General features: G+C 36.5%; 1 protein-coding gene and 2 non-coding genes across 3 annotated transcripts; 1 reads left to right on the top strand and 2 right to left on the bottom strand.

Moving 5' to 3' along the window:
- Window positions 1-7,948: 7,948 nt before the first annotated feature.
- Window positions 7,949-8,021, bottom strand: TRNAR-UCU (transfer RNA arginine (anticodon UCU)). The gene has a single exon. It is a non-coding gene; the product is annotated as a tRNA-Arg (tRNA).
- Window positions 8,022-9,416: 1,395 nt separating this feature from the next.
- On the bottom strand, window positions 9,417-9,489 carry TRNAR-UCU (transfer RNA arginine (anticodon UCU)). The gene has a single exon. It is a non-coding gene; the product is annotated as a tRNA-Arg (tRNA).
- Window positions 9,490-14,226: 4,737 nt separating this feature from the next.
- LOC149934351 (sodium-coupled monocarboxylate transporter 1-like) lies at window positions 14,227-20,147 on the top strand. Its single transcript, XM_090181216.1, has 11 exons — window positions 14,227-14,584; window positions 15,643-15,708; window positions 15,772-15,891; window positions 15,954-16,108; window positions 16,329-16,469; window positions 17,145-17,283; window positions 17,702-17,909; window positions 17,965-18,119; window positions 18,372-18,634; window positions 19,351-19,575; window positions 20,031-20,147. Exons 1-11 carry the CDS (start codon window positions 14,240-14,242, stop codon window positions 20,077-20,079), a joined length of 1,866 nt encoding a protein of 621 aa, XP_090037342.1. The 5' UTR covers window positions 14,227-14,239; the 3' UTR covers window positions 20,080-20,147.
- The last annotated feature ends 474 nt before the right edge of the window (window positions 20,148-20,621 follow it).

The raw sequence follows: 20,621 nt of genomic DNA, 5'->3' as shown, positions 1-20,621 counted from the left end.
TTTATTTTTAAAACTAAAGCCGCTGTAGTTCACATAGGAACCCAGGTAGCAAAATCTCGTTGATAAACCGTTTGTGAATCGTTGAAACTATGTTGAGAGATAAATGTTATGAAATGGTTGACGATGTCACCAAAATAGACGGTTTATAAAACGGTTGATATTAAGTCTTTAAATACTAACAGAAACCTAAGAATAAACGTTATATGATTAACGTTTATATTAAATGAAAACCAAACTATTAAATTATAACAAATTCACCAAGTGTTAACGTTGTAGGATTAACGTCTATTAAACGTAAATATGAAATGTTTATAAAACTAATAAAAGATTCCAAATGAACCAAGTATACACGTTATAGGACTAACGCCGATTAAACTTCGGTATTAAACATTTATAAAATTATTTAACAACTAGATGGGGTCATAATACATTGTTTAAAATGAAAAGAAAAACAAGTTGACAAACTATAATATAACCTCTCCTCGGTAGCAGTTTTATTAGATTAAATTATTGAGACGAAACAATTAAGTTTAATTAATCAAAATATTACAAATTATCATATTTATACTCCACGTTCATCAGTAAAAAAGGCAATTATTTCCCTTAGAAATATACCTTTTACAAAACAGTGTAGGCAATTACCAAATATAAAGCGACAGTGACAAACACCGTCACATTAAAGATGAAAGTACAACGCTGCCATAACTCTCTCCTCGCATGGCACCGTACCCTATATAATCAACTGATTTATGCCAATTTCAAACAATTATAAGTTGATTACACAATACGTTCCCTTTTATCAAACGGCCTAGTGTCTATAGAAGAAGGCCTTTAAAAACATTACTATACTTTAAGCGTTTTTCGTGTATAGCGGATATACATAATTATTAAATTAATCCAATTAATTAAAGATGTTTTGCCGACAGTAACCGTAAGAAAACCACAGTCAGGGTGCTATGCGATAGTCTATTAAATGTGGTCGACCTAAGTTGAAAACTTTAGATTCCTATAGCGGACAAACAAACAAATAAATAAAGTTTATATTTAGTTGAAAATTAACCACTTCTATAACATGTTTTAATTAGAATATTCTTATTAAACCATGTTTAAGAAGTGGTTAATATTTAACAAAATATAAACTTTTATTATTAGTGGGATTAAAAAATTAGTGGATAGCTAACAAACAGAAAAACGTCTCATGTTTGCCAAAGGATATACCCTTAAAAAAGTTAAACAATTAATAAAACGTTATTTTAACCTAAATATCCATAATAAAAGTGACGTTTTTGAATGTGGTAAATATAATTTAAATAACGTGGTTTTTTCAACCTAACTATTTTGATAAAAACATGAGTTCCAAAAGAGGTCAATATTTTACTAAAATTAAACATTTATAATTAGTGCGATAATAACCATTAAACGTTATTTTGACCTTAAACCAAATATTGACCATTTTACAAACGTTATTTTGCTACCTGGGAAGTAACTGCGAAAGTAGCCACTGGTTGAAGACATTGAAATGTGAAATGAAAGGTGTGTTTTCTCTGCATTAGCCATCAAAGGACCCAATGAACGACCACTTTTAACGAAAATTCCACTCTCCGGGTGTTTTTTGGGAGCAGCGTTTGCCCTGAACCGAGCTTACTTGTGTAACATGAACGGAGAATTGGTGGCGCCGAAAATTTAATATATCGACACGATTCCTCAACTCCTAGCCAGAAAAGATATAAAACATATGTATGCTGATAGGATCGTACATTCGGTAAGGGCGTAAGTCTATAATTGTTTACCAGAAGTGTGTCAGTTTAATGAGTTTATTGATAGCTACGCGAGGGTTCGGATATTAGCATTTGTCGCCAATCCCAAATTTTGTTTTAGGAATTTCCATATGCAGTTTACAAGATAATAATCAGCTAACCTAAGCTAGGCTAATACCCAAGGTACCACCTTAGGCTTAATTGATCAAGCTACTTTTAAAGCCATTTATTCAAATTGCCGGGTTGTAATTCGTAGGAGGGTAGTGGCAAGCCCTTCGTGCCACGTGAGCCAACAGCTCCCTACACTAATTATTACCTTCAACCTCAAAAAGTTTTTAAGAAAGGCGAAACCGAAGAGCTCGGGGGAAACCCCTTAAACCAGTGGGGAGAAAACTTGCAAACGCAACGTAGATGGAGTTGTTCAGAGTTTTCACCCAGTTGTCTTTCTGCGAGGCGAAAGTGCTAACCACTCCGCCATAACTTTATTCATTTTTCTGTAGGAAATTTTGGAAATTTCTGATCCCTCTTAGCTATGTAGCGCGTTAGGCAGTACTGACGTCATACCCAAAAGATTTAGTGAAATGTATTTGAAAATTGAAAGTGCGGTATTTAGCCTAATATAGCCAAATCTTAATAAATATATATTTTTTTACATTTACCCACAGGGTGAGCTTATAAGTTCAGAAGTAGCACGGCTCTTTAACAGATCAAAATATTTCCAAAACGGAGTAATGAATAGTAGGGCAGCCCTATATACAGCTCCAAATTACTTGCTTATAAGACTGGGAAGATTTAGTCAGAATAGCTGTGAGAATCTGTACAAGAGCCAGAGGGCCTACATGGTGAGGTCAAGCTACGTTCTTCGATCCGCCCGTCTGCCGCCGTGGCTCAAGGAAACACTCGATTATCGGTGAGAACTCGATTAGCCAATAGACTGAGTACGCTTAGGCGTATGAAAATATTTGAAATGTACAAGGTGTTTCCAATAAGTATGTCGTAAACAGTAGAGCGTGTTATTTGGGTCCTAATTAGTCAAAAATGTCAAATGAACGTTAGTTCTTAAAGGCTGCGTTTCAGAAATATGGGCTAACAAACTACCCCAAAACCAGTACACAGCCTTAAAACTTCATTTAACCAAAATGATTCTATAAGATCATAAATTCTTAACTATCGGTTAAGCAAGAAATTTAATAACAAGTGACAAAAGGTCATTAATGTTCTTTTAGAAGTAAAATCAGAAATATTTGATAAACATAAGAAATATTTGATAAATATCAGAAATATTTGATAAATATCAGAAATATTTGATAAACATCAAAAATATTAGATAAACATCAGAAATATTTGATTAACATCCGAAATATTTGATAAACATCCGAAATATTTTAATTAAACCTTTTTGATTTTTAAGGAAAAATACGGAAAATTTCCGGTAAAAAGGCCTCGGTCATTTATAATTTTCCGTTTGATGAACTCGCATTCGTTAGAGGAGATGTACTTTTTTGGTTTTTCAAACTTATTTAACAGATGCCTCACACATTTCATTTTAAATAGACCAGTTCAGTAACGTAAAATTATTTGCACTGGATAGCTTGACCATAGACTTAATAGTAGCAATTGAGAAATACAGGGGTCACAAAATTTTAAAATGTCGAGATTGTTACACGGTGAGGAATTTATAATTTGGTTAACAGCTTATTAACTACATCCCTCCTTCCGACTGGCTTTCGACAAGTGTTAGATATATTTAAGTAGTATCGGATATATTATAAACGTTGTTTTATCTAAAAACTATACCGGACTAATACAAAATCTGTTTTGGCTCCGAATTAAAACTTTCAAGGTCACATAGCTCATGCAAGATAATGACATTTTAATGTCCTTGAACCATGTCTTCAAGATCATTTTAACATTATCTCGTCAAAAGCTTTATTAAGCGTCTCAGTTTCAATGAAAAAGATTTTAAGTTTGAATAGCTTTAGATTTTAGTCTCGTTTGAGGGGCGAATTTCACTTTTAGCCAACTGAGATCGTGAAACTCACACCCATGTAGGTGATAACTACCAAAGAAGCGACGAAGGAGCTTTCCCTCGAGATCTTCGGTTTCCCCTTCCATAAAAACTTATAGTGTAGGGAGCTATTGGCTTGCAGGGTTTGCCACCACCCTCCTACGTAGAGGTCGGGGACTGTTAATCATTATCCATGTTTAAATTGATTTTTTCGGGAAAAAAGTAAACAAAGAAATTTAACGGTTAATATTTCGGAAAATGATTATGAAACATGTATTATTCAAAAAAAAATTAGCTTTTTATCGAAAAAAACATCGTTTTTCCGATTAATTTTACAAATTTATCAAATAATTAATCGGATAATACAGAAATATAAATTACTCGATCAAAACGTTTTACGAATAATTTTGAGAGCTCTATCTATTGAATAAAAGTTAACCATCCCCGACCTCTACTCCTACGCATTGTAACCCGGACATCTGAACTAAAGGCTTTGAAAGACGTTCGATGACTTAGGCCTAATGTGGTGTCTAGCCGATTATTATCGATTATTAATACTCTCGAATTCCCCTCCAACCGACCACCCTCCGTTTTCTGGTGCCCATTTTCAAATCGTTATTTATTCTATTTTCCATCTTGGCCATTGTCGTCGAAGTTGCCTACCACCACCACCACCACAACCGCTACTAGGCGATCATGAACCCAGCAAAAACGAAATCAGGTCAAGTTGTCCAAGATTCCCAAATATATGATCCGGCTTTAAATTTCCCTAACGTTTAAATGGCCAGCCAGTTAATTGAGTAATTTGGGATATAAGATTTGTGGCCAACGGGTACTAAATCCCTAACGCTAATGCAAATAAGTCGAATAGAAACCCACCTAGGTCGGTACTTAAATGTTTCTTAATTATTCTCTCAAAACCTTTTTCGAAAGGAGCACTGAATATGTTCGTTATGTATCCGTTTTTTTAAGATGATTTCAATGATAGTTTCAGTTTCTTAAACTAAAATTAATTCCGGTGTGCACAGCCTCAATTTGTAGTACTTTCAAAACTGTTCCAATCTTTGAAAAATGTAATAGGTCTTTCTATAAAGTAACATTGGCCTTCTTGTTTAGATGTATCGGACGCGTCACTCGTGACGTAGAAGTTACGTTTCACTATGATAGCCAATAGACGCTACCATAAACTATATTTATGTCTTATTCAACTTATTAAAAAGTTCCACGCGCGTCTTGATATTTTAGCGTAAATGGGCTTGAGCGAATTCGCGCGTGCTTCCTGAAATAAAATAAATGCGCGAGCCTTTTACGCTAAAATATTAAAGAGTCGCCCTTTTTATAAAGATCTAACCTTCAAAACTGAACTGAACTCCTACGTACCTCGTGACGAAAGCGATACATTAAAACAAGTTCGGCCAGCGTAATGACTTTATAGAAAGGCTTATTAGACTTAGTTTATGGGGTGATAACCCAATCTAGGTAGAAACGAAACGATATCTGGACAGATATATAAACGGCCAAAGACTCTAGCTTCCGTCAGGTCCAGTTTTGGTCAAAATATTCGTCCATAGAACCGAACTAATTTTGATTAAAATAATAAAACTATTTGTCTTTAATTCAACGTCAACGTTTTTTTTGCATTGTACGAAACAAAAGATCATTCATGTTATCAATAAACAATCTATCACGTTGAAACGTTTTTCTTTGGAAACGTGTTGACTTCTTTAGCTTCGGAAACAACAAGTTTGCAAGCCAAAATATGCCTCTCCTCGGAAGAATTGTCCATAGTGGTATTAATTTCTCGAGATGACCCTTAAAGATATATCTCCGCAATTCAGAGTTATTTGTTAAAAATCTTATCCCAGTTCTATACCGCCTGGTATAAAATTTTAATTATAATTAAAATAATTGAGACGAAACGACCAATTTTAATTTATTCAAAATATTATAAATTAAGTAGTTACAACAGTGAGTTAGACGTAATATAACAATGCACAATTGAATTAAACCCTTTTTACAGTACAAGTTTATCAGTTGAATATAATACGAAGCAAATTTTAATGAAAGAAATATCTACAGAGGGTATTTGTATTTTTCTCGCTTACGAAATACTATAGCCACACCTTTAACGCTCATTCTATTTCAACACTTGCCCTTGATGAAGATACCGTAGAATAGCTATTTTCGACATCTGGTAGTGGACGACTCGTAGACTTCCAGTTGACGTTGTGACACATACCGCATGAAAAAGACCAATGCCGTTAAATTTCCAATATCATATATTGGCTCGCAAACCACAGGAAACCAATGACTGTATTAGGAATCGTAGATATCCAAATGTATTAACATGAAGCAAAACCCTTACCATCTACAAAGCACCAAGAGCCACTTGACTAAACGCAAGCTCGAATATCAATAAACGTTAAATGAACACCTTCGCTGTATTGCAACTATATTTAAGACGATTATAAAACACGTAAATATATAACAAAAAACTAACAAAGTGGATCACCCACAGGGCTACAGGTTCTACCCTTTAAGCCCCTTATCTCTGCTGACTGCGCTAAAACAAGATTTGAACTTTAAAATTTCATACGTAAAAAATGTAGACTTTAAAAACCATTAATATACTCTTCCACTAAGCTGAGTTTATAATTTCCAAAACAACGTAATTTGTATCGGTGGTCCTGTGGTAGAACCTGAGCGGTGCATTCTTTTTAATCAACAGAGAAGACGTTACATTAGAATATCTTCGATGCAATAATTTAAATGGAACACGAAGTTTCGTTCTATTTTAAAAACCGAAATTTAATACTCTGTTAATTTATAATAAACGCTTACATTTAAGCTGAGCTTAAAATTTTCTTTGAACCGTAACATGTATCGGTGGTTCTGTGGTAGAACACTCGCTTGTCATTCAGGAGGATTCGGGTTTGAAACCCACCCGATGCGATCGCAAATTGAAACTAAGACGTATACCGTGAACAATTGGTGGAAACCCTGCCATTGGACGTTGAGAGGTTGCCATAACACTCAGCACTCGGTCCGTCCCAAAAGTCAATAACAAGGACTTGGAAAAAACCCACCCATGACAACCGGCGCGACGGTAAGCGTTAACGAAAAAAAAACCAACCAACCAAACTCAACGCCATCGCCAATTTATCCGTTAACGCTTACCGTCACACGGTGGTTTTGCCAACCTTTAAACTGCTAAAACGCTTATTCGACTGCGTACGCAGTGAGCCAAGAATCTGCGTACGCAGTGATTACCCCGAAAATGCGAACGCGTTCGCAGGCCTGACGGACAGACCCACAGACAGACAGACACGGTGGTTGTATAACCCCTCCTAGGGTAGAAAGTCCCCTCGGAGAGGTAAAAATTGCAATATTTATTAAAAGGAAGTACACATGAGAGCTTTTCTTAAACTAAGTAAGTATTTATATCAACGCCGTGAGATTACATTAAACTTATCTAAGGCACACTAATATATCAATTGCGTGTATCAAGCGAAAGCTCTTGAATATAGACAAAGTTTTAAAAGGAAAACAAAATATCTTTGAACAATCATAGATAATAATGAAAAATGATCTGATTATTATTTTTTATCCATCCACTGTATTTGGGCTCGAGAGTCTATAAAAAATTTGTAAATACTTTTATTTCACACAATTCATATCTTAGAGTAGTCCAGTCTGTTTCAAATTATTATAAACATTTTTCTAATTTATAACACAAAAATGGTTCCTTTGGAAATAATCAAGACGTTCTTTAGCGAATAATCTAACAGATTTTAATTTCCATTTGAATAAAAAATAAGCGTTAGAAACATTATTATTATTGCAGAAAAATGGAAGCCGATGTCGCCCAGGTTTGAAAACTCCGCTTAAGCAGTTCGGAAAACCATTCTTTTCTAATGGGGATCAAACCCAGGACCTTCGGACAAGAAGTCCGACGTGCTATCCACTACACCACAGCGACCATTTTTGAAATGTCGTCTAAGCAGCGCGGAAAACGATTAATTAAAGTGAAAGAAGCAACATCTCTGTTATGGATCGCACCCAGGACCTTCGGATAAGAAGTCTGCTGTACCATCCACTACACCACAGAGACACCGAAATGCTTCCATTTTTGGAAATTTCGCCTAAGCAGTACAGCAACTATTACATTAAGACAAAGTAGCAGTATCTCTGCTGGGGATCGAACCCAAAACCTTCGGATTAGAAGTCCGATGTGCTATCCACTACACCACAGAGACACCGACAACCTTCCATGTTTGGATATTTCGCCTAAGCAGTGCGGAAAACGATTCATTAAAGCCAAAGAAGCAACATATCTGTTGGGGATCGCACCCAGGACCTTCGGATTAGCAGTTCGATGTGCTATCCACTACAACACCGAGACACCGACCAGCTTCCATTTTTGGAAATTTCGTCTAAGCCGTGCGGAAAACGATTCATTAAAGCCAAAGAAGGAACAAATCGGTTGGGGATCGCACCCAGGACCTTCGGATTAGCAGTTCGATGTGCTATCCACTACAACACCGAGACACCGACCAGCTTCCATTTTTGGAAATTTCGTCTAAGCCGTGCGGAAAACGATTCATTAAAGCCAAAGGAGGAACAAATCGGTTGGGGATCGCACCCAGGACCTTCGGATTAGAATTCCGATGTGCTATCCACAAACACCACAGAGACACCGACCAATTTCCATGTTTGGAATTTTCGCCTAAGCAGTGCGGGAAACGATTCATTTAAGTCTATTATTGAACCTTTAGAAATCATTCAAAGAAAAATTTTAAGAATATGTCTACGTAGGAACGTCTTTGAACATCGTATAAATTTATACAACGACTTTCAAGTCTTCTCCGTTAGACAATTATATTCCAAAACTATTTTAATGTACACTTTGTAAAACGCGAAAATCTCTGGCTTCATAATACCTATAACACACGTTCGGTCACAGATGGTCACTTAACGCTAGAAAAAAAAATCAAAAACCCTTGGCCAAAAAAATCCATTATATCTCGGACCTAAACTGTATAATATTTTAGACAGAAATATTAAATCCTGTAACAATTATTATTTATTTAAAAAAATGATATGTAAATGGTTGTGTGAGTACTGATACAAAAGGTTATACAATTTTTTAGATTTCAATTAATTTTTCTCCCTTATTGTTGAACAAAAAAAATAATAATAAATAAATAAAAAATAAAAAAGTGAGACGCACAAAGGTCATGATTATGACTATTATACGCTGTTAGCCCCACCACGCACAAGCTTTTGCTTATGTGGATATTAGGGTGATGTATGTATTAAAATGATTTATTATAATGTATTACTATGTCATCAAATAAATTATTATTATTATGCTGGGGATTGAACCCAAAACCTTCGGATTAGAAGTCCGATGTGCTAACCACAAACACCATAGAGACACCGAAAAGCTGCCATTTTCGGAAGGTTCGAATAAGCAGTGCGGAAAACGATTTGTTAAAGCCAAAGAAGCAACACATCTGCTGTGGATCGAACCCTTCGGATTAGAAGTCCGATATCCTATCCACTACACCACAGAGACAACGGCGAGTTAGTTAATGTGGAAATTCCGCTGAAGCAGTTCGTAAAACGATGCTTTCTAGGAAAAGAAGCAACATCTCTGCTGGGGATCGAACCCAGGACCTTCGGAATAGAAGTCCGATGTGCTATTCACTTCACCACAGAGACACCGGCCAGTTGCCTCGTGGTCTCTAGGGGCCTCAAACATTACAAAGCAATAAAAAACTAAAACCACTTTTATTTCAAAACGTCATGTGATAAAATTGCGCCTAGTGCAGCGAAGGAACCGAATCCGCCACTGCCGTAAATACCAAGTATTATCAAAAAGCTTACTGAAAGTTTAAAAATACACGTTTATAGAAGAAAGAAGTATAGTTTAAGCTTAATTAAAATTTGCAAGTCTTATTGAAACAGTAGCGTTTCCTTGTTTTAAAATGTTTTCAAATAAGTAGTTATCGGTGATTCTGGATTGGTTTCTTTCCGTCATGGTAGTTTATGATTCGTGGGGAAATTCTTTTCCGTCTTTGGTTGCGTTGCAAAATATTCCTTGCCTTGGAATGATCCCCGTATATGCAATGTTGTGGAACCTTTTCGTATTGATTTCTACCTCTTTTGTAATAACATAGTAACTGTTTATTCCCTATATCTAACCCTGTTATGTAGCTCAAGCTAGAGCAAACGATCAGAACGGAGCGCGGTACGGGACATCTTTTGTTAAGGTCTTAGCTACGTTGTTTTAAATGTTTTTCTCAATTTCAATGTATCTAAAGTTCTTTTAATCAAAACCAATGAACATTACAGTATACTTGACTTTCTACAATTAGCTCACTTTCACTTTTAATATTGAAAGAGTTAAAATTAATTTTCCCCACTCTGGCGCAAATTGAAAACCATTTCGTAAGCTTTACTAATGTGTTTCGCCATGCATTTGCGCACTCTCTTTAGTTGTATTAACTCCAAATAATAGAATAGCTTAACTTGCACATTAATATTTTTCACAAAGTGTCCATATTCAACTTTATCCCGACTAGTTGAAGACACTGAAATGTGAAATGAAAGTTGTGTCTTTCTCTACATTAGCTATGAAAGGACCCAATGAACGACCACTTTTAACGAAAATTCCACTCTCCGGGTGGTTTTTGGGAGCAGCGTTTGCCCTGAACCGAGCTTACTTGTGTAACATGAACGGGGAATTGGTGGCGCCGAAAATTGAATATATCGACACTTTTCCTCAACTCTTATAGTCAGTAAAGATATAAAACATATATTTACCAGAAGTATGTCAGTTTAATGTAATTATTGATAGCTACGCGAGGGTTCGGAAATATGCGTTTTTCGCCAATTCCAGATTTGGCTTTAGAAATTTCCATATGCAGTATACAACATCATAATAATAATAATCAGCTAACCTGCGCTAGGCTAATACCCAAGATACCACCTTAAGCTTATGTCATCAAGTGACTTTTAAAGCCATTTATTCAGGTTGCCGAGTTACAATGCGTAGGAGGGCTGTGGCAAGCCCTTCATGCCACGCGAGCCAACAGCTCCCTACACTAACTATTACCTTTTACCCTAAATTTTTGATAAATATCAGAAATCTATACCATAAGCGTCGGAGCCGGGAGTCGTAATAGCCGGGAAGTTTAGCTGGGTTTGGTATAACATTTTTTTGTTTATCTCTAGTTTTGGTCCAGGTTCATTGCGAGAGACGGGTGTCGCTTGGTTTTGTTTCCCCCGGTCGCGTAAATCGGTAGAGTGTCGGTCTGGCCCAATTTCGAGTGACTTTTAACATGCCCTCCTTATTTTGTTGGGTCCCGTCTCCGTCATTTCAAGTTCAATCGAAGTAAAAAACAAGCCTACTCATCCCACCCCCACAGAGTTCCAGAAATCCCAAATTTCCGCGAAAGATAATGTGTAAATAATTTCCCATATTATGTATCAGTACGATTTACTATAAAACCAGAACGGAATCGAACCGAATCTAGTAGACGATGCGTGTACTTAAATAAAGCACGAGATAAATTATTTACTTTTTAAGGGTTTTTAATGTTTTTAACTTTTTATCGATATAAAATGTTTAATAACAGTAAACATACTACAAAACATTAATTGCGTTATATTGTTAATCAGTTTAAACTAGTCTAGAGGTTTAGCTTTACTTTTTGATTCGAAAATATTAGGCGAAAATGCCACTCTATTTAAATTTACAATTAAAATATTAGACTAATCATGGAATGAAAACCTTTTTTATTTTTTTCGTAAAAATACGAAAAATTTTCAGTTTGATGAACTCGCATTCGTGTTCCAAACTTATTTAACAAATGGCTCACAAATTTCATTTTAAGTAGACCAGTGCAGTAACGTAAAATTATTTGCACTGGACAGCAGTATCGCCATCTGTTACTAGACAATAACTTTTAAAATTTCTTTTCTAGAGCTTAATTTTAATTAAAATGGATATAAGAAAGATATTTCCCAAAAGAAAGTTCCTATAATATTTGTAGATTAGCAAAATAACCTTTTTAAAGGGAATATAACCTGCAAAGCAATCTTTATGGAAGACCCCTTAAATTTTTCAAATTTCCCGTACAATGGCGCCAAACATTTCTAAAGCCAAAGGCAAGAGCGGCCAGAGCTGGAAACGTTGATGTTCCACACCAAATACCTGAGGTTATATTCCCTTTAAGTTAGGTATAATCGTAAGTTTAAACCCTAAACCTCAGTTCTCAAATGGGGAATTTTTCCCTATAGTTGGACGATCTTTTTATTAGCAATTTTTAATCGTAGTTTATAGCTTGGTTATTTTACGTTGGGGTAATGCAATAAATACCAACAATTCTAAATTTATTTATTTATAAGTTTACCTTTATACAGGGTGTTTTAGAAATCAGTACAGTAAATTTGAGATGTTATAAGAGTTGAGTTGATGTGTGACTGTCTTGGTCGCAATTCTCTGTGAAGAATTGGAAAAGCGCTAGAGTGTTTTAAAATCGTGTGCGAAACTAATAAAACTAATGTTTCGCACACAATTTTGTTTTTCATACTATGTAGGGTAAAATTTTCCTACTACCCCTAAAATCGGTTTTCCTAATTTAGGTCCTTGTGTTCGTGCGGTAGCCTACTTTTTAGGCGTTTTAGGCCTTTTTATGTAAAATTTTAAAACACTCTAGCACTTCTCCAATTCGTCACAGAGAATTGCGACCAAGACAGTCATACATCATTACTCAACCCTTATAACACCTCAAATTTACTGTACTAATTTCTGAAACACCCTGTAGTAAAAAAACTAAATTCAATCTGGTTGAAATGAGTATTTCGATATTATTATCGGTAAATATTGTTTTTTTAAAAAAACGCACATAAATTTCGTTTAGGAGAAATGGTTTTTTCTATTTTTCGGTTTCGATGAATTTCGTGCCCCTGTGGCGGACGAACTGTACGTCGAAGAAAAATTTCACTCCATTGAAACATTGTTCGGGATTACCTAATCAATATTATATCCAAATTTGAAGAAATTTCACCGGGAATCAAAATCAATGTTAAGTGTGCGGGGTCCTTTGGTTAGTCCAAAATCTGGCGGTACAAACTTCTGAAGGATCGCTTAATCTGTTCATTACTTTATCGCAAAAAACCAATGAATTTTTGAAAACAATTGGGATCAAAGAAGAATAAAGAATATTGGCGTTGATTTCGATGTTTTTAAGCCGATTTTTGAGAGCTCGTAATTCTGAAACGGTGCTTTTTAGGATCATGGTTCATTGCTCATTTTAAACTCGGAGGGACCCATAGAATGCAATATAAATGTTTTGGTACTCTTATCAGTAACACCCTGTATGTATAGCAACTTAAAATTTCATTTCAGCCTAGCAGTGGCGTAGCCAGAAATTCGTCAAGGGGGGGGTCGAAGTATGTTAATGTTAAGAGGGGGGTCAAGAAGGGGGTGGAAATTTAGTACAGCCAAGGTAGACCCAAAGGGGGGGTTTGGACACGGAAACCCCCCCCCCCCCTTGTCTACGCCACTGCAGCCTAGAAACATTTCAATTCTTAAGTTGTTTGCTATTTCTTCATAGTTGACGATAATTAAACCTGATATAATTTTTTTAACAAATATTTTTTCTTTTGGACTCGGAATTAACATTAAATCACAATTTCACAAAGCTATAATAATAATACTACACTGTAACCGGATAGCACTACTAGGGATGAAACCATATTGTAAACCACTCACATAGAGTTTTACCACTTTTCGTACGCAACGTCTTGTTTTCGAGAAGTGAAATAAACAAATTGGCCTAAAGGTAATGTACAATATCTAGAAGAAAAAAAGTTTATACTCTAAAAAATGTAAAAACAACACCATCGCTCTTTGGACTATATTTATTCACTCCTCGAAAACAAGTTAGCCCGTTAGGATAAATGTTCCATGCGCTTCCACTCTATGCGAGTGTGTTACTCTATGGACGAAACGTCGGCTTTCACCGGTAAACTAGTCACTCGTGTTTTATTTGGATTAGGTTAAATATATTTTTAATAGTTACTACACCCTCTCAATGTCGGCCAAATATTTATATAAACAAATATATTTATTTAATATTTTTTCTATCTATCTGCAACGATTTAAGTCGATATCAAAGCAAAATATGAACGCGGCTAAAGAAATATTGAGCTTCATTCGCTGTAAAAGACTGAAGGAATGTTTTATGTATTTTCGCAGATGTAATTTAGAAAAAATGGGACCACCACTTTATGTAATAAAACATGAAATTTCAAAGTGCAAAGTTTGCCTTAGAAACTCCGATTAGAAATTCCACCGAAGGGGCCGAATAGAACAGACACCCGATTTATTCATTCCAATTAAGTCTTAAATTACAATTAAGTCTTAAATTACTTTGTCCGCATTTTTTCCGAAGAAGAGACCATGTATCTGAATCCAAAGACGTACTTGGAATGGCCCGATTTCGCTTTCATCATGTTGGTGCTCGTAGTGTGTTCGGGCATCGGGTGGTATTTCAAACAGAAAAAGAGCAGCGGAAAACTGTCGGAGTTCATACTGGCCAGCCGCAACCTGACTGTCGTTCCAGCAGCGCTGTCTATCGCCGCCACGGCCATGTCCGCCTTTTCCATGAACGGAATCACCGGTGAACTGTATTTGTACGGGCCCGAGTATGCTATCGGCTGGCTATCCGCATTCGTCGCCTTGTCTGTAGGCGCTTTCGTATTTGTACCAAAGTACAGATCGCGTCAATACGTCAGTGTCTTTGAGGTAAGCGGCTTAGAATCTATTACGAATTGAAATTAAATTATAAGTATACATTTGGAATTTCTAAGGAAGACCCGATAGGAGTGTTACTAGGGTAATAAGGGGTTAGAGTAACCTTAGGTACAGCAACGTCGGGGCGGATCGTCGTAATGTGCGATGTCAGGAGTTATGTTAGTGTATATCAACGGTGACAATGTGGGCTCTAATGCTCATACTCCATCCGAGCTTGGCTGTCTCTTCAAGCATTCGCCAGACATCACCCAGGTCTCCCATTCTCATAAAACACGTGTATCCTTCTGCAAAAAACCTTAAATTATAACAAAAAAACTGTGTACGAGATTAGTTGATGAATTCTTACCATGTTAAAATATCGTATCAAATTATAGTTAAAAAAATTATTTTTAATATTTTGATCGTGCTCAATTACCTCTAATTACCCCAAGAAAATTATCTACCCAGACGTTCTTAAGATGGGCTTTAGATGTGGGTCGGACAACAAATTTCAATGTGTAATCGTCAAATATGTTCACTAAGAACTAAGAAAAATATTGACAACCGCTTTAAACTTTAAAGAAGACCTCGGGGATATTTTAGTTCACACAGTCCCCCAATGTATTAGGTATATCTTGCGTATTAAATTTAAACCAATTTTCAGTCGCCGAATCATTGACTGATTTAAAGCACCAAATCAACCTAAGAGGAATTTTATCGAAAGGGAGTTCTTTCTTAACCACCTTATAAATTAAGAAAAACATCTTTATCACCCTATTCTTCAACATATGATACACATTAACCGATCAAATGTTGTGATATGGGCAGATGAAGCTTTCTTCTTAAACAAATTATTTTCCATAAAAAACAAGTAGGCTTCTGTACGATCTTTTAAGACCTAGGTCCGACGACAGACAAATAACTCGTGCAGGCTGTGCGCGTGGGTTGGGACCTTTTCCGAATTTACGACGGTAGCAACGGCTCTTTAGAGCCCGGAATAAGGGTTTTATAGAAGCTCTCAGTGGCCAAGTTCACATCATCAGATATGTCACTTTTTTTGTTTCTTGTAGTTGATGGAGGAACGTTTTGACAGCTCTGTTCGGAAGGTGTTTTCCTTTGCTTACGTCTTTCAGAAGGTTAGATTATAGCAATGTAAAGAGTATCCATGGTTTAATCTGCGATACATGTTTACATTGTAGCAACTGTTTCTCAGTGTCGTGATATACCTGGCGGCGCTTTCCCTGAGCACTTTGACCCAATTCGACCACAGAGTGACCACTTTCGTTCTTGGTTTCGTTTGCACGTCTTACAGCTCACTGGTATACTGTTCTCTGAGTGGGATTATATATAGGGAGCTAAAAATTGGCTCATTTTTTCTTAGGGTGGACTGAGAGCCGTAATTTGGACTGATGTTATTCAATTTGTTTTAATGAACGTGACCCTGCTAATGGTCATATTTCAAGGCCTTGCCCGCATTGGTAACGTGGGACATTTATGGACGAAATGTCTAGATAGTGGATTTCTCACAAATTTCCAGTTAGTCACTGAAAGTAAAATTCAAGGGCCACAATTGTCTTAAGCTTCTTATCGACGTTTTTGAAGTTGCGTCATGTACGTGGTTTTCGTTATAAGCCAATCATTGAAGAGCCCTTATGAAATTTTTGCACCTCTGCCATTCACTCTTGTGGCTCTTTACGAGTTTAATCTCTTAAATACATAAATTCATTAACTCTAGTCTCTAATTTCTTGGTTTCAGTTGGATTGAAAATTCCACTACACGTTACGGCATTTGGTCTTGTTGCCTGGGTGGTTTGCTAGCACCTGTAGACTCTTTTGTGGTAAATCAAGCTTTTATCCAAAAAGTGCTTGGAGCAAAATCCGAATCTGCAGCTAAAGCGTAAGAATTAACCAGAGTTAACAGACGGAGAAAGATAGAACAGTGCTTAAGTAGCATAGAAACGAAATGGCAATTTCATTTTTATGCGTGTTTTAAAATAGTCTTCCGTTGTTCGGACAATTTGGTGTTAATATACACTGCTTGCTAGATTTATCTAAAATGTATTTGGTATGTCAGATCCTTCGTCGAAGGAAGGTCCTTTAATGTGCCTGTAGCGTCATCTGGAGGTTGTAAATGTACTCTATTGCTCTTATTCAAATACTAGCTTTAATATCCGGCCTCGCCCGGGGTTTTAGTTTTAATGAATTGGATCTGATTTGTACGTAAGAAAGGTAAACACTGTAGCAAAAAGTCCTGAACTACTTAAAAATCCCAACTGAACCTCGCCTTCTACGAAGTCCCTTTCTTTCCCACTAACTCCAATTCTACGAATTTTACACTAAGCCGTTAAAAATGTTTAAAGGTCGGGACGGGCGCAAAGAACTCATTAGAGGAGATAAGGGAAGCAAAGGGCCGGCGTGGGAGATAGGGGGAGCCACAATCGTAATCCCTCCCTCTCCACCTCGAACACCACCCCCCGACGATTTTCTGATTTAGTTACTAAAATTTTCGACAAAAATGCATTCTTGGTGTTATCGTTATGTACTCGGTTAATGAATACTTCCTTTACTGCAGGTCCGTTATTTTTGGTTCTTTTCTTAATTTGGTAATGGGTGCAGTGATAGTACTGGTTGGAGCCGTCCTTTACGTGTTGTACTCAGATTGTGACCCTACACTTTTCCCGGACCACACTGGAGTAACCAGAGTGGATCAAGTAAGTCCAGTCACGAAGTGCTCCTTAATAAGTAGCTAGGCTAATACCCTAGGCACCACCACAGGCCCAAGTCAGCTTGCGTCTGTTAATGCCTTATTTACCGGTGGCCGGGTTACAATGCGTAGGAGGGTGGTGGCAAGCCTTTCATGCCACGCGAGCTAGCCGACAGCTCCCTAATGAAGTAAACAGACCTCAATCGTATTCCACGTTAAAGGGAGTTATTTGAACTAAAATCCGGAACACAATAAGGGACCACTAGTTTATTTTCTTACGTGAATGGTGGAACCATTAAAGCAGAGAACAAAAATGCCAATTGTCTGCTTAGAGGAGCACTCAAAGTGGCGCGAAGCTTAGATTACGTCCCTAAACAGTTGAGCTATTCCTTTCAATTAACGATTAATCGTATATTACGGCGCAGATTTTTGTCTATGCAATTGGGGATCTATTCATGAACTACCCCGTACTGAAAGGAGTGGCAATTTCGGGGATCATAAGCGCTTCTCTGAGCACCTTCTCTTCGTTAATCAATTCATTCGCGGCAGTGGCTTTGGAGGACTTCATCAAACCGATTTTCCCTAATTTGGTTCGGACTGAACGGTCGGCTGTTCTCACTTGCATGATATTAAGTAAGATAATTATATTTTGATTTAGTGGAGTCGAATTAATTTTGAGTAATTTCAGGTTTCGTGTTTGGCATCAGCACCACTTTGGTTAGTTTCGTTGTGCCGCTAATAGGAAATGCGGTTTTTGCTATGAGCATTCTAAGTGGTGTCCTAAGAGGACCATTATTGGGGGCTGCATTCCTGGTTTTCTTCTACAAAAAGCTAACTAAAAAGGTAATAAATTTTTAATGTCGTACTAAAAAGGAGATAATCTCGAGAGGTAGCAATTAAATAGATGTATCAAATGTCTCTGGGGTGCAAGTTACCTAGTTGCCGCTAGGGGCACAAATGGGTTATTTGTTATCTGCTTGGAATACTGGTAGCTCTGTAGCGCTCTTAGTAGCATTCCGTTGCGGCACCAAATTTTTATCATTTTTCAATACGGGCTCGTTGTCATTTATATTATTAATAAAGTAAATTTTACAGGCTTGCTTATTTAGCCTCGTTTTTGGAATTCTGGTCAATTCCTGGATTATAGCAGGCAGCTATTTATACGTTGGACCGCGAAAATACCCGACACTTCCACATTCGAGTCAAAACTGCAACATGGAATATTTAGAACTTTTCCCTGAGAGTGAAAGCATAGATGAAAATTTCACAACACTTTCCACAACAATGACGACACTGGAAATGAATACGACCTTGTTCAATACTAAAATGGCCCAGGAAACCCTGATAGCAAAGGAAAGGTGAGGCAAAATCCTAACTTTCACCTTTGCTAGCACCCATCTAGCAGTAAATCACATTGAGAAGAGACATTCATTTTCTTAATTAACTTCAAATCTTAGCCGCAGATGTTAAAAGGGGTCATATTATTCATGGTTGAATTTAATACTTTTATGATTAGACCTAACTCTCTGAGATTGGTATTTTTAATGTGTTTCAATGCGAGAAGCCCACTGATCTTCGTTTTCCGTTCCTCTAAGTTCAATTTATTAATGACAAGCAATTTTCAGACACTAAAGACTTACATGTTAGTCTTTACGTTTTGGGGTCTACATGGGGTACTATATGATTTAAGTGTAAAATGTATAAAAATAAAATGAGCGCCATTTTGTCTAATTTTGGGATTTTGACCATTGGGAATAAACATTACCAAGTGGTTTCGCAGATGATGTCCTACATTCGATATATAGGTTGTTAGAAGAGCATCAGCCAGTATTGTCGGTTATAAATTGAAACGCCCTTTGCAGGCAAACACCCAAGCTAGAGCAGTCAAGTGTCAAGTTACATCTTAAAATCACGAATAAAGTTAAGCATTTAGGGGAGCTTTTTAACGTTACCGCCTATTCATATAGGTGAATTAACCCTGTATAAAGAACATAAATATATATATAAGGCATATTAATAGTTCTGAGGCCCATGAGCCGTATTCAAAGTCATAACCTTTTGGTCATAGTTTCAGTGTCTTCATGCCTTTTTACAAAATCCCTTGGCTTTGGTACGTGCCGGTTGGTTTGGCAGTGACAATTGTAGCGGGAATTGTTTTCTCTGAGATTTCAAACACATGCACTGGTAAGAACTGCCCATACAAATCAACCTCGATTATTACTCGTACAACGTTTGCAATTACAGTCACGAAGAAACGCTCTCATCAGATATCACAAACGTATTCGAAAGCTGCAAGGAGGTAAGCTATGCGTTTTTCTTTCACATAAACATGGGTTTCAAAATAATACTGTATAGTATAACTGTCATACAATTACCCTATTAGTGTATGAAAATCCAAATAATATCGCTCCCCTGTTGATCTAGAGCAATGCAATTTTTTCGGGGTAACTTGGAGGGTTATTTGAGATCCCAAATTAAAAGTTAACAAAGACATGATACCAGAAGTATATATGCCTCTTTGGGAAGTATCTAACTACCCGTCCTCGTTGTTCATCCATTTGACAAAAGCTATTACGAGCAACTGGAGGTTATACTTTTTAACAGCCTATTACACCCAGATTGGTTAGCTAGTTCTCGTGAAGTGATCTCTTTAGTTTTCAAGGATATGATGGGGATAGTAAGTTAGATTCTTATCCAGAAGGGTTTCATAAAAGCTTATGACGATACGCAAGATTATCATTTAATTTATTTCAGAAATGAGAGTGACAAAATGCGAGTCGCAGAAACCATTGAATTGACATAGTTTGTTTTATCAATTTTTTGTTACAGTAATTCGTTTTTATATTAATAAATGTTTTATTTAACGTTAAACTATCGTTTGCTTCAGTACAAAATTAAAAATACAGGGTGTTTCAGGTAAGTCTGGCACAAATTTATAAGCGTGTTCTTTGGGTAACAAAGAGTGAAAAAGTCCTCAGAAACGTTTTCTTTAATTAAACCGTATCCAAGTAATTGGCCGTCAACAATCGGCTTCCAAAAGGTCGAGAAACGCTCAAATGTGCAGTTTCTATTATTCCTCTGACCCAATTGTTTCCTTTTACTAAGAGTTTAGTTTTTATCGAAAAAGAAAAACGATCACTAGTATCAAAAGTTCGTTAATAATTTAAAGAAGTATTCTACATAATAAACTTATGACGATACGCACCAATTTAATGCATTTATTTCAGAAATGAGAATGAAAATATATAGTTAATATGTTTAAATATTACAGCAGTAATTCTTTTTATATTTATTTTGTATTTAACGTTAAAATGTCGTTTTCTTCAATACAAAATTTAATATATA

Source organism: Leiobunum rupestre, chromosome 7 (assembly GCF_980474605.1).
Source record: "Leiobunum rupestre chromosome 7, qqLeiRupe1.1.hap1, whole genome shotgun sequence".
NCBI lineage: Eukaryota > Metazoa > Arthropoda > Arachnida > Opiliones > Sclerosomatidae > Leiobunum > Leiobunum rupestre.
The sequence above is the reverse complement of the archived record's forward strand: the minus strand, read 5'-3'. Positions and strand labels throughout refer to the sequence as shown.